This window comes from Jaculus jaculus, chromosome 8, assembly GCF_020740685.1.
Source record: "Jaculus jaculus isolate mJacJac1 chromosome 8, mJacJac1.mat.Y.cur, whole genome shotgun sequence".
Classification (NCBI taxonomy): Eukaryota; Metazoa; Chordata; class Mammalia; order Rodentia; family Dipodidae; genus Jaculus; species Jaculus jaculus.
Genome location: NC_059109.1, coordinates 11,910,613 through 11,924,826, shown reverse-complemented (window position 1 = coordinate 11,924,826; position 14,214 = coordinate 11,910,613). Strand labels below are relative to the sequence as shown.

At 50.5% G+C, this 14,214-nt stretch overlaps 1 protein-coding gene across 8 annotated transcripts in view; it reads right to left on the bottom strand.

Annotated features, from left to right (window-relative positions):
- Positions 1-14,214, bottom strand: part of Tjap1 (tight junction associated protein 1) — a 33,396-nt gene that overhangs the window by 4,776 nt on the left and 14,406 nt on the right. For 5 of the 8 annotated variants that reach the window (XM_045156631.1, XM_045156630.1, XM_045156633.1 and 2 more), the window contains 4 exons: positions 11,356-11,485; positions 4,091-4,189; positions 2,542-2,658; positions 15-43 (listed from right to left, as the gene is read on the bottom strand). In XM_045156631.1, the coding sequence (XP_045012566.1) occupies positions 15-43; positions 2,542-2,640 (128 nt within the window). In that variant the 5' untranslated portion in view covers positions 2,641-2,658; positions 4,091-4,189; positions 11,356-11,485. Of the gene's footprint in view, positions 1-14; positions 44-2,541; positions 2,662-4,090; positions 4,190-11,355; positions 11,486-14,214 lie in introns of all 8 variants that reach the window. The other 3 variants (XM_045156632.1, XM_045156635.1, XM_045156636.1) reach the window with 3 other exon arrangements.

Genomic DNA, 14,214 nt, shown 5'->3' with positions numbered 1-14,214 from the left:
CGGTAGGAACTCACTTCATCCTCTCCGCGTCAGTCAGGGCTTCCTGGGCAGAAAAGAGAAAATGCTTTAAGGCTCAACGCTGGAGCCCTGGCCTCCTGGTGAGCCACCCTCCAACAGCCCTGGAAAGGGGAAGGTCTGAAGCCCAGAGACTCGCAAAATAGAAGAGGGTGGCAGGGCCCTTTAGAGATGGATAAATCAGGTAATGTCTGAATAAGCTTAGATTACCTCTCCCATGCCAACCAGAAATCTAGAAGCTCCTCCAACCTTCACCCTTTATCTAAAGCCATTTTCAAAGGGTCCTGGTACCCATGCCACCTCTCCTTGACACATAAGAGTGCCTCTCAGCTATCCTCTGAGCTCCTCCTGAGGTCTACCTCCAAACAGGCATGGCAAAGACCTTCTCTAGGGAAGTGAAGATGTCAAGCCAAGTTATAAAAAAGTTCTTAGTTTGGGGCTGGAGAGATGGCTTAGCGGTTAAGCGCCTGCCTGTGAAGCCTAAGGACCCTAGTTCGAGGCTCGGTTCCCCAGGTCCCACGTTAGCCAGATACACAAGGGGGCGCATGCGTCTGGAGTTCGTTTGCAGAGGCTAGAAACCCTGGCGCGCCCATTCTCTCTCTCTCCCTCTATCTGCCTTTCTCTCTGTGTCTGTCGCTCTCAAATAAATAAATAAATAAAAATAAAAATAAAAAAGGTGTGCGCCACCGCACCCGGATTTAAAATATTAAAAAAAAAAAAAAAGTTCTTAGTTTGGGGGCTGGAGAGATAGCTCAGCAGTTAAGGAGCTTGCCTGCAAAGCCTAATAACACAAGTTTGATTCCCCAGTACACACATAAAGCCAGATGCACAAAGTGGCACATGCATCTGGAGTTCATTTGTAGTGGTTAGAGACCCTGGCACACCCATTCCCTCTCTCTCTGCCGGGCATGGTGGCACACACCTTTAATCCCAGCACTTGGGAGGCACAGGTAGGAGGATCGCTGAGTTTGAGGCCAGACTGAAACTACACAATAAATTCCAGATCAGCCTGGGCTAGAACAAGACCTTGAGGGTTTTTTTGCTTTTTATTAATTAAAATTTTTTTGTTTTATTTTTATTTATTTATTTGAGAACAACAGACAGAGAAAGAGACAGAGAGAGAGAGAGAATGGGCCTCCAGCCACTGCAAATGAACTCCAGATGCATGCAACACCTTGTGCATCTGGCTTACATGGGTTCTGGGGAATCAAGCCTCGAACTGGGGGTCCTTAGGCTCCATAGGCAAGCACTTAACTGCTAAGCCAGCTCACCAGCCCTGACCCTGAGTTTTGACAAAACCCTTCAGCTCCTGGGATGAGGTGGAAGAAGCAAGCAGAATCAAGGACCTGGGTTTGAAGAGAAATAAGCCTCTGGGTTAATCCTGACTGACAACAGCAAAGTTATTATTATTTTGTTTGTCGTGTTTGTTTGAGTCAGGGTCTCATGTAGCCCAGGCTGGCCTCAAACTCACTATTATAGCTGAGAATGAACTCCGGATCTCCTGCCTCCAGTTCTCAAGTGCTTGGTTTATAGGTGTACACCACCATGCCTGGCTTTTTATCTTATTTTGAACATCCTGCCCCATCTTCCCCAAACCCTTTTGGTGGCCATGGCCCACGAACCAGAACCCAGCTAACCACAAACCAGAGCAGGTCAATGGTACAGCCTGAGGGACAGGGATGACTGCTTCAACTACAGACAATGAGGTCAGTGGCTCAGGCCATGGACTCTAGAGTCTCTGACAACTAGATGTGACTAAGGCAATGGCCTCAGTATCACTCAAGCCTTGCTTAGTTTCCTCATTTATAAACCAAGGGACTAAGCAAAATGGGTAGCACCAAGCCTAATAACTAAAAATTTTATCCAATGTTCCCTGAATTGAAATGGGCAAGTCATGGCATTTCCACCCTGGGTCTGTCTATGGTGGACAACGGTACACCTGATGCTTAACATCTTGGACTGGCTCTCAGGGTCTCAAATGGGCCTCATGCTCTGAAACAGAGGAGGCCTGGAAGCAAGGCAAGTAAAACACAATAACATGTTATAAGCTGAATGAAGGAGAGTCAATTAATCTGGAGCACTTTGCAGTTGATTGCAGGCCTCCTAAAAAAGGGGACTGGACCTGACACAGCTCCTGGCAGGGAATACACAGTTAACACATGTTAGCCAAACAAAGCAAAGCTGGAGGAAGTCCGGACTTCCTGGAGACAATAAAGAGCAGCTGCTCGGTGGGAAACAAGTGGAGCACCACCCCCTTACAGGCCTCAGATGGGTAAAGGTTGGATGACTCTCACTACAGAGAACGGCAGTCCTAGCCTCTGGCAGCTCGGGCACCTCCGTGTGACAGGATGCCCATTGTAAGGATCAGTTCTGTTGAGATACAATGACTCTGAAGTTTCCACACATGTGGCCACATAGTCCTCCGCCAGAGCTGCTACACCTACAAGACCCCAAGCCTGTACCAATAACACCATACTCTCCTCCCTACAGAGGACCAGCAGCTCTGGCCTGCTTTCTTTTGCTGACCTCTTGTTGAAGCCGGGATGTAGGAATTTCCAGCCGCAGCTCCCGATGTTCGGGTGGTGCCTTACGGTACGGCTTCTTAGCAGGGGCTGCACTGGTCATTCTGGGAGGTTCCTCCACCTGCTGAGGGAAGACAGGCCTGAGCCATGTTGGGGGTCATTAAAAGGGAATGGACCCAGTGAGGAGCAGGCAGGGAAAGGCAGGGCCCAGGGCCATAATGGGTAGACTCTGTCAAAGAGTGAAGTGAGGTGCCTCAAGAGCAGCCCTCGGCTGTCCCTTGTGGGGGTGGAGAACAGCAAAAGGAAAGCTGTTCTCTGTGACTCTAAACCAAGGATAAGAACAGCACCAACTGTACAAGGCTGCTGTGAAACCTACGTCAGACACCACAAACAGTGCCTAGAATAGGGCATAGTCAGCAATCTCACCTGTCAGCCCTCGGGAGGCAGAGGCAGAAGGATCAGGAGTTCGAGGCCAGCCAGGACTATACAGTGAAATCCTGCCTCAAAAAAAAAAAAAGCAGCAGCAGCCAGGCATGGTGGCACACACCTTTAATCCCAGAGGCAGAGGTAGGAGGATCACAGTGAGTACAAGGTCATCTTGAGGCTATGGGGAGAGTTCCAGGACAGCTTGGACCAGAGTGAGACCCTACCTTGAGGAAAAGAAAGAAGGAGAGAAAGAAAGGAAGGCAGGCAAGCAAGCAAAAATAAAAGTAGCCAGCACCTAGGAAATGTTTAATATAGGCTTGCTTTCAAAGAATAACCAGAGCTGGAAAGGGCTCAGCAGTTAAAGGTGTTTGCTTGCAAAGCCTGACAGCCCAGGTTCAATTTCCCAGTACCCACATAAAGCCAGACACACAAAGTGGTAATACATTTGGAGTTCATTTGCAGCCGCAAGAGACCTTCCTTGGCATGCTCATTTTCTTTCTTTTTCTCTCTCTTTCTCAAATAAGTAAAATTTTTCTTTATTTATGGGAGAGGGAGAGAGTGTGTACAGGTGATGCATTTTGTGCATCTGGCATTATGTGGGTACTGGGGAAATGAACCCAGGCCACTATGCTTGGTGAGAAAGCACCTTTAATTGTTGAGTCATCTCCCCAGCCCCAGTTAAAAAAAAAAAAAAAATTAAAGAATCAGGGCTGGAGAGGTGGTTCAGTAGTTAAGGCACTTTCTTGTAAAGCCTAGTGACCCAAGTTCGATTCCCCAAAACCACGTAAATCCAGATGCACAAGGTGGCACATGTTTCTGGATTTTGTTTGCAGTGGCTGGAGGCCCTGGCGTGTCCATTCTATCTGCCCCAATCTTCTCTCTTTTTCTCTCTAATTAAAAAAAAAAAGAATTATAAACATTTGAGGGTGTTTACACAACCCAGGCTCCAGGGTGAGTGAGTCTCCAGGCTTGAGAAAGCTCTCTGGCCACTGCCAGCTGAATCCAAGCCCCTCTGGCCTGCACCATTCTTTGTACCAGTTCTCACCAAAAGAGGACATCTGTCTGGCCCCTCACCTGCCACCCTTCCAGAAAAGAACCAAGCCAGGGAAGCTTTATGAGGGACATACCGTCTCTTTGTCGGCAGCTTTCTCTGTTCCGCTGTCCGGGAGTTAGCCCTCAGCTCTCCGCATCCCACAGCCCCCTCCACTTCCTCTAGCCAAGAGCTTCTGAAACCAGAGAAGGAAAGAAAGTGGAAACCAGGTGTCGGCCACCTGTCTGTCAGTGCCTCAGGCCTGCCTGCCAGTCCAGGACCTGGAAGGCCCCTAGGGAGCACTAAGAGGCCACAGGACCTAGGGAGTGTTAGGGAAAGGAAGTGGAGGCAGAGGCAGGAGGATCATGAGTTTGAGGCTAACCTAGGCTACACAGTGAATCCCTATCTCAAAAAAAGAAATGACTGACGTAGAGCCAGGCATAGTGGCACATGCCTTCAATCTCAGCACTTGGGAGGCAAAAATAGAAGGATCATTGTGAGCTCAAGGCCACCCTGAGACTACATAGTAAATTCCAGGTCAACCTGGGCTAAAGAGTGAAACCCTCCCTTAAAAAAAAAAAAAAGATTGTTGCCGGGCGTGGTGGCGCACACCTTTAATCCCAGCACTTGTGAGGCAGAGGTAGGAAGATCGCCGTGAGTTCGAGGCCACCCTGAGACACTATAGTGAATTCCAGGTCAGCCTGGGCTAGAGTGAGACCCTACCTCGAAAAAGCAAAAAAAAAAAAAAAAAAAAAAAGATCGATGTAATGAGTTCTTGTTTTTCTCCATATGAGACACGTATGTCTGTGCATAAGTTCACTATTTCCACTTAAGTACACACCTGCCTCTGAAGTAAGTATGGCACTGTCTTTTTTCTAAACTGAATCTGTCCTGTTCATCTCCCAGGACTCTTAGGCTAAAAACTAGGAAATTGGGGGGAACATGGATTACAAGTGACAACAGGAAAATGTCAAGCGGAGATGCAAGAGCAAGATACTGGAAACTGTTCTTAGAAATGGGTCACACAGAGCAACAAGACCATCTCTGTGTACAATGTTGGCCAACAGACTTAGCAATGTGTAAAGGTACGTCCAGGACATCTGACAAATGTCTGGAAACTTTTAGTTGTCAAAACCTGAGTTGGGATGCCAGGTGCAGTGGCTCACACCTATATATAATCTCAGCATTCTGGAGGCTGAGGTAGGAGGATCACTGTGTCAGGCCTGGACTACACAATAAGTATATGTCAGACTGGGCTAGAATGAGACCCTGCCTCAAAAAATCTGCCAAGAGAGGAGGTGCCTCGGGCATATAGTGGGTACAGGCCAGGGTTACTGTCAACACACAGGCAGCCACTGTAACAGAGTAGCCAAGGCAAAAGGTCAACTAGGAAACACTGAGAGAAAACCCCTATGCTCCAGGCCCAGGACTGCTCTGGCACACTGAGGGGACCTAAGTGACACCAACCCCGGTGCAGAAGTCTCTGCATCTATATGTGTGTGGTTGTGCCCAGTGACCCAAGAGGTCCCCTCCAGGTTCTTGGGGTTCTGAGACTCACCCACATCCCTCCTAGCCCCTACCTGTAATAAACTGGACTGCAGCATGGGGGCAGTAGCCACCAGAGATAAGTGTAGGCAGTAACCTCAGGTGGCCTTCTGGGCACAAAAAAACAATCTCTTCCCTCCCCCATCAACCTAAACAGAGCTGGGGGGTAAGGGAGGGCTTGTGGGCTAAAGCATGTGTTCCTACTGTCAGGACATGCCCTGGCCATGACTCCTGTCACATTCCAACAGGGCCTGGGGCGGGGATGGGGTGGGGGCAGGGAGGGAGGGAAATAGGAGTCTCACGCCTCTGTCTGGTCCTAGACTGGAGGTTTTAGGGGAGCTGGGTGTAGTAGCACAGGCACGAGCCGCCAGCCTCCGCCCCTTTGACAGGAGGCAGAACGTGTCCCCACAGGGCACAAGCAGCATGCTGTTGGGCTGACTCCCTGCACAGGAATCTGGGCAGGCCTGAAAGGACAGCACATTCCTGGGGTGTGGGGGAACTAACAACATATAGCCACAGGTAACCTGTGGGTGCCCCCCCAGAGGGCCCTGGAGTGGGGGCTCCCATGGCCTGAAGGAAAGGCACAGCAAGTCCCAGGCTGGTACTCAGAGGTATATGTGTCTATGACTGAAAATCAGGGTAGGGCCAGTGCCATGGGACTGTGGAGAAACGGCAGGAGGCCCTATAGAAAACCAAGCACAGGATCCCGGAGCTGGCTTCTGCCTCCACTTCCACCTCCTCTGCAGCACCGCTCCCTTACTGTCTCATCCCCAGGGCAAGGAATCCTTCACTCCACGGCATGCTCCTTTCTCCACCTCAGCCTCCTCTTCCCTACCCCAACTTCTGCCAGGCCCACACTGTCTTCCAGGTACTGAGGCACATGTGCAAGCTCTGGGCAGGCAGGGAGGGCAGTGACATGCACAGCTATCTGGTAATTCTACTCGCAAGCAGAGCTGCGTCTCTCTAAGTAAGGTCCACATCCTACAGCTTGTCCTGCCTCGACCTGCCTCATTGCACGCTCCAAGCTTGATAGCACAGATGTATTGCCAGGGATTCTCTGGCTAGAGATAACCTAGCTTGCTGAGTTGAGGGACAGTGCGGGTGTGGGCACAGTGACACTGGTAGGAGACGCAGACACAGACTCTGAGGGTGGAGGTGGAAGGTTATTCCCTCTGTAGACCATTCAACCTGTCTCAGTCTTAGGGAGGGAGGCAGGAGGCCATGCTCACAGCAGGGAGACTTAAGTGTTCCCCAACCCAAGTTAGGGAGATCTGTTTCCCTGGCCCAAGTCCATGTACACCAGCCTGTGTTGGACAATCACATCTTGGATCTAACTTGTGAAATTAGCAAAGTGCCCAACATTCCAGCAATAAAACAGAAACACAATGAGGCTGGCTGGCAGCTCACTGTCCTGGACTGGAGAACAGAACCAGGGAAGAATGAGAAGCAGCTGGACTTGGCACCCAGGCTGAGAGAAGGTAAAAGGGGTGAGCTAGAAGGCAGCAGAATAGTGTCATCAAGAAGACTTAGCTACTAGGAGAAAGAAGACTTAGCTACTAGGAGCGGCCTCCGCTGGCCACAACTCCTTTGCCCAAAGGTTTCCCAGGTGCCTTGTGTCTCAGCCCCAGGAGGACGCCTAGCCTGTTCTGAGAAAAGGCAATCCCTGGTCCACGTCAAGTGAGCTGCAAACAAGGTCAGCCTCTGAGGCTCCCTGGCTTCCAGCTGTGAGCAGACTCCAGAACACCACCAAATACCTTCTGGAGGAAGAACACCACTCCTACCCCAAATTACCTGGGTCAGATGACTCAGCATGGGAGCAAGCTACCAACTGATGTGGCTGGTCTTAAAGCTGTGTGCCCTGGCTGACCCAGCACAGCCTACAGCTCCCTGGGCTGATTTGGCCAGCCCTGTTGCACATGCCCAGATCCTCTGAAGGGAAAGGGGCTCTCCTCACCTCCCTACCCAACCAGCTCACTCCACCTCCTTCCTAAACTACATAGCATTCATTCTTTCTCAAAATCAGTTCAGAAGAGAGACTACCACATATCTGCTGGGGGTGGGGATGTGACAGCTTCCTAATTGCCATGTTGCAATCTGCCAGTCCATGCAGGCCGCCTGTTGCCACCTGCCCTGTATTAAATACCTGCTCCCTGATTACAGCCCATGGGGCACGATTAGCTGCCTTCAGAGAACAAAGTCTACTTTCATTAGAAACGGGGCTCAGCACGCACTGGGAACCTGCGCTGTGAACCCAGCACATGGCTGAGCAGAGTGCACATGCAGACAGATGCCAGGCACAGATGCCACACCACACGCTGCCTGAGAGAGCACTGTCAGTTACTCAAAGGCAACAAAGTGCACCAAGCACTGCCGCTTTAGCCATAGATGGGACTTATACCTGTCCCCTTTTGTGGGTAGTGGTGACCAGGGTTTCCGTTAAGGCCAGAAATCACTACTACTGGAGAGATGGGATTAGAGAACCCTCTTCAGAATTCTGACTCACTCAAGCCACAGTCTATGTTTCTGCTCCCAGCAAACATTCCCAGGGACAACTGCAAAAGCTTCAAGCAAGCCCAAGAGTCTGGGGTACCCTCCCCCATTCTCTTCTGCCCACCTGCTGAGATCTGCTCAAAGTCTAGCATAGTCAAAGGGGCAGAACAGGCCGAGTGAGAATGGAGGCGCATGCTGTTAATCCCAGCACTCGGGAGGCAGAGGTAGGAGGATCACCATGAGTTCAAGGCTACCCTGAGATTACATAGTGAATTCCAGGTCAGCCTGAGCTAGAGGGAGACCCTACCTCAAAAATAAAAGGGGGTCAGAACAGGTAAGAAGTTCCAAACAATTGGCTATCTGCCTCCTGAGGACCAGAACCTCCTACCCCAGCACTGGCGCAGGAGAGGGAATGAAACCAAATCCAACATGGATGCTGCTCTTCCCCACTAGACAGGTTCTCCAGCTCCCCAAGTTTTATATTACGGCCACGCTGCACAAGTGACCTGACACACATCGGCAGCTCGAACCTAATTAGATGCCTCCTACTCTAAGTCACCAATGCCCCTAACAAAGGAGATCCAGTTTATCATACTACAAACCTAGACAAGCCTGCTCTCAGATAGGAAGTGAAGGACCTGGAGGGGGTCACTGATCATGGCAGGGCCACACATAACTGCAAGAATCGTTCACCCTCGTCTTCCTAATGCACACAGGAGAAGTTATTCATCACTACTGCTTTTCAAATGAAAGGAAAGCCAGGCGGGGTGGCACACGCCTTTAATTCTAGAACTGAGGAGGTGGAGGCAGGAGGACCTCTATGAGTTTGAGGCCAGCCTGAGATTACATAGTGAATTCCAGGTCAGCCCGGACTAGAGCCAGACCCTACCTCAAGGAAAAAAAAAAAAAGAAAACCAGGACAGACGTCAGAAGACAGCTGTGCTACATGCTACCTTAATTCCTAGGAACCCAGTAGGATATAAATAAGTAATAAAAACAAACACCAGCTCTTCCAAAAAGCCCCCACCAGCTACTAGAATACAACAATCACACAGGGAATGATGTCCCCCTTGGGAACTGTTCTGAGTCACATGCCTTAAATACAGAATCTCTGACCTCTGCAACCTCGGGAGGCTACTCAGGACAGGGGAGGCTATTCCTTATCACACAAGCTTGGCTGCATCTGGAACGTAGGCTCTGCCTCCAACTGGAGCCAGAGAACACAAATGACCACCTGCAAGGGCTAATCCCGTGATGAAGACCCCCAGCAGTGGGCCTGGAACTGCCCACAAAGCCCCAACCCAGCACCACACCAGATACAGCCCCTCCCCCACCTTGCCTGCTATGAGCAGCAGAACCACCCCCAGGCAAGGTCTTCATCCCACAGAGGCTGGGTTTGGTCTCCCCTACTTCATTGCCCCCCTCTGCCCCAGCCCCCGGTTTCCGGCACACAGCTGTGTTCCTGAGGTACACGAGCAAAGCCCTCAGCAATCCTGGGCGCGTGGCAGGCAGGCAGCCAACAGCACAGGGTGGGGCCTAGAGTGGGGTGCTGCTCTGGGCTGATGACTAGGCTAGAAGATGCCAGTCTGTGCCTAGACCAGCCCTGCCATCCCTCTGGGCGAGAACAACTTCAGCCTCTTGGGACAAGCCGCCTGTAGCCCTGACCTGGCCCCCCTGCCTACACTAAACTGAACAGACTGACAGGGCTCTGAAAGCCAAAAAGGGCGGGCACTATTGGGCCCAGAGTAATCATGAGGACTCATAACCAGTGTGGGTGACCTGTGGGGGTTCACCTGGCTCCCACCTGAGCAAATACCTCCTCTATTCACCTGGCCTCTCTTCCCACAAACACCTGACAGGATCAAAGGGGCTGGAGACTACAGATGATGATCCAAGCAAACCAAACACTCCCCTAACAAACGGAAGGCCAAAAAGTCCCCAAGTTTGTAGCCAGCACTTGATATTAGAACCCATGCCCTCTCTTAATGAGAGACAAAGAGGAGTGATCCTAAGCGAACCCTCAACTCCAGTCCCTTTTGTTTTTCCAGTCAGAATCAAACCTCATCCAGCTTGCTAACTTCCTACCTCAGTCTCCCAGAAACCCTCTAAGAACCTATATGCCTCATTTCCACATCTGCCAGTCCCATGCTTGAGTCAGGTTCCTGCCTTCCTCACACCAACAGAAACAGGCTCTAAACCGGGCATGGTGGTGCACACCTTTAATCCCAGCACTCCGGAGGCACAGGTAGAAGGATCACCATGAGTTCAAGGCCACCCTGAGACTACATAGTGAATTCCAGCTCAGCCTGGGCTAGAATGAGACCCTACCTCAAAAAAAAAAAAAAAAAGGGGAAAAAAAAGAAAGAAATGAACTCTACCTGGAGGAACAGCTGAGTGTGATGGCACAGACCTTTAATCTCAGCACTCAGGGAGGCTGAGGAAGGAGGATTGCCATTTGTTCAAGGCCCACCTGAACTATGGAGTGAGTTATAAATCAGCCTAGGTTAGAGTGAGAATCTACACACACACACCCCTACCTACCTACCTAGAGGGCCTACAGTTTTGTCCCCTGGCCCAGCAACACTCACCAGTCTCTCACTGAGGCCAGAACCTCCTCTGGGCCTGACAAGTCCAAAGTCAGGTCCTAGCCCTGTCTAGCTGAGGCACCCTTCCCAGTTCTAAAGTCCACCTGACACTCCAGGAGTAGAAGCAGGTAGGTAACCAAACTCCACCTCCTAGATCAATGGTCACAGGCAGGAGCTACATCTCAGATAAGTCTCTGGTTCTGGCCTTCAGTTTGCTTCTCTCTTCTGACCACAGAAACCTCCAAAACCAGGCCAAGGTATACCTCAACCTCCCTAGTCCAGAAGAGACTTGGCAGTCAACCCTAGTTTCCTAGCCTGGGTGAGAATAATGGGGACACCATCCATCCTCCCTCTCTTGACAAAGGGAAGAGATGATCTGGTCCAGAAGAGAAGTTCTTTCCTTCTCCCAGCTCTGTCTGTGGGGTGAGGAGCAGAGACAGCATGGTAACTGAGATAACGCACTTGAACTCCGCAATGCTACAGAAACTCCAACTAATCGTTTTGAGGAAGACTGAGGTGCCCAGTATGAAGGAGGGTTAGGGATGGAGGAATCTAACAGTAGGCTGGCCATGGAAGAGGCACACCCCCGCCCACAGCAGGCAGACTAGGACAGGAGGGAATCCAGACAGCAGACATGGCGAGACTGAGGGGAGGACAGCCAGGCAGGCTGCTAGAATGGAGGAGAGGTGGCACTGGTGTCACGGCTGTCCAGGGCATGTTAGCTGTCCGAGGTCAGACTCACAGGGTTAGTGTCTTCTCCCCAAGCAACCAGCGCTCCGGGTTAGTGTGGTTAGCGACAGGCTCCCGGCAGACGCCCTCCAGGCACTCCATATAAACAGACAGCTTGGTGTGTGAGCAGCCCAACGCCGGAGCTGCAAAGAGAGCAGACAAAAACCAAGCTGAGGGGCGCTTGAATGCATGCACTGCACTCTCGGGGGGTGGGGGCACTTCTTCCTGCCTCCCAGAAAGCCCACTGGGTGCAACAGACACCCACCTACCAATGGTGAATCTGCCTCACCGACCCAGGCACCAAGGCTCTCTGGTCAGTCAAGGGAAGGCAGCTGTTGTAGAAGGCACACAGCTCCCATCTCCCTAGTCCCCGACACTGCTACCAGGCTGCACCCGGGCTCTGAAAACTGCTTGTAATAACAAAGCCCCTCTCAGCTGCAGCTGCCACCCATCCAGGCCTATGCCAACAGAGAGCATCCCACTGCCTCCCACGGGCTCCCGGGGAAGGACTGTGAGAGATCAGCTGGGGATCAGAGGCTGTGACAAGAGCTGCATCGGAAAGCACAGCACAATGGGGCAGTGTGTGACCTGGCCCAGAGATGAGCCAGTCAAGGGAAGGACTGGCACAGTGCCACCTCACAGTTTCTGAAAGGGCCCAAAGGATGATACTTCCCAGGGTGCCAGCCCCAGAGGAACCTTCAGGATGAAGATAAATGTCACAGCCAGGTTTGCAGATGCCATCAGGGGCTCCTCTACACTCTCAAAACTAGCAAGGCCCAGAGTGGCTCGTCTTCCTTCTCATCAGAGCCAGCTGGGAGCAGCAACAACTCCCTGACATCTCCCATGGGCTTCTCACAGATCCCAGCTTAAGAGACTGAGAAGCAAATTGGCCTAGACAGAGGAGTCCAACAAGATGTGCTCCCTGGAGCAGCAGGACAGGGAATCTACCACACACACGTTAGCAAACAGGCAGAGGATGTCTGCCCCTGTTCTGAGAAGCCCTGCAGGCTCAGTCGTGGCTCTGAGCCAAAGGGGAAGCAGTCACAGTCACCATGCTGGCCCTACAAGTGGATCCAAGGCTAAAGTTAGGACACATGTAAGAAGGAAAGGCACCCAATAGCTGGGTCTGTGGGCACAGGTCAGTCAACCCAGATGTTCAGGAGCATCACAAATTCAAGGCCAGCTGAGCAATTTAGCAATACCTTATCTCAAAATAAGAAGTAAAGAAGACTGGGTGTGGTGGCACATGCTTTTAATTTCAGTATTCAGGAGGCAGAGGTAGGAGGATCATAGTGAGTTCAAGGCCACCCTGAGAAGACATAGTGAATTCCAGGTCAGCCTGAGCCAGAGTGAGACCCTACCTCAAAATACCCCTCCCCAAAATGTAGATCACCACTAGGTAAGGTGGTACACACCTGTAATCTTAGCACTTGAGATGTTGGGACTGGGGTATTCCAAGTTTGAGGCAGACCAGACTAAAATACACAGGGAGATCCTATCTCAAAAAGGGAAAAAAAGGGGGGGCTGTATTTGGGAGATGGCATAGTAGTTAAAAGACACTTGCTCGCAAAACCTGTCAGCACAGGTTCAATTCTTTATTATTCACATGAAGTCAGATGCACAAAGGGGCACATGTGTCTGGAGTTTGCAGCAGCAAGAGGCCTTGACACACCCATTCTCCTCTATCTCATTCACACACATTTTAAAACAAAAACAAAAAATGACAAACAGGACTGAAGAGATGGTTCAGTGGTTAAGGCACTTGCCTGCAAAGGTTCAACTCCCCAGGACCCATGTAAGCCAGATGCACATGATGATGCATGCATCTGGAGTTTGTTTGCAATGGCTAGAGGTCCTGGTGTGCCCATTCTCTCCCTCTCTCTCAAATAAATAAAAATCAATTTTTAAAAAGTATTAAGTAATTGACAAATCAGATAATTTTTCTCTTCTCCCAAAGCAGGCAAGAGTCACACCTGAGATAGGAGTGCTGACCACCCTCATCACTCTTACACATCCATGTTGTTCCCACTGAAAGGAGGCACCACCACTAGACAATCTCAGAAACAAGCACAATCTCTCTCCTCAGACATATCCAGGGTTCCAGCCACAGCAAGAGGGTTTTTGTTGTTGTTGTTTGTTTTTGTTTTTCAAAGGTAGGGTCTCACTCTAGCTCAGGCTAACCTAGAATTCACTATGTAGTCTCAGGGTGACCTTGAACTCACAGCGATCCTCCTACCTCTGTCTCCCAAGTGCCAGAATTAAAGATGCCCAGCCACAGCAAGTTGTAATAAAGCTCCTCAGGCCAGGAATGGCTGCACACTCCTGTAATCCCACCACTTGGAAGGCTGAGGTTAGGAGGTCTGCTGCAAGTCTGAAGCCAGCCTAATCTATATAGTTGAGTTCCAAGCCAGGCAACACTACCCAGTGAGACCATGTCTCCAAACAAAATAAAACAAACAAACAAACAACAACAACAAAAAAAAAAAAACTCCAGGTCCCAAGAAGCTAGCTCAAACCAGGCTCCCAAAAGGTTTCTGGAGGACTCAGTCTACTCCTGGTAGCCCGTTATGTGCAGGCAAAGAACACACATCAGTGCTGGGGTTGGCTTGTTTTAAGGAGATATATACTGAGCAATGTCTGTAAGCGTTTATAGAAAAGAGTAAAAGGATCCAAGATAAATGTTCTGGGGAAGGGGTTACAAGCAAACAGAAACTTAAAGAAAAAGTTGTTTTACCTTTATTTATCTGTATGGTCTTGCTCTAGCCCAGACTGACCTGGAATTCGCTATGTACTCCTGGGGTGGCCTTAAACTCATGGTGATACTCCTACCTGACTCCCAAGTGCTGGGATTAAAGGCATGCACCACCACACC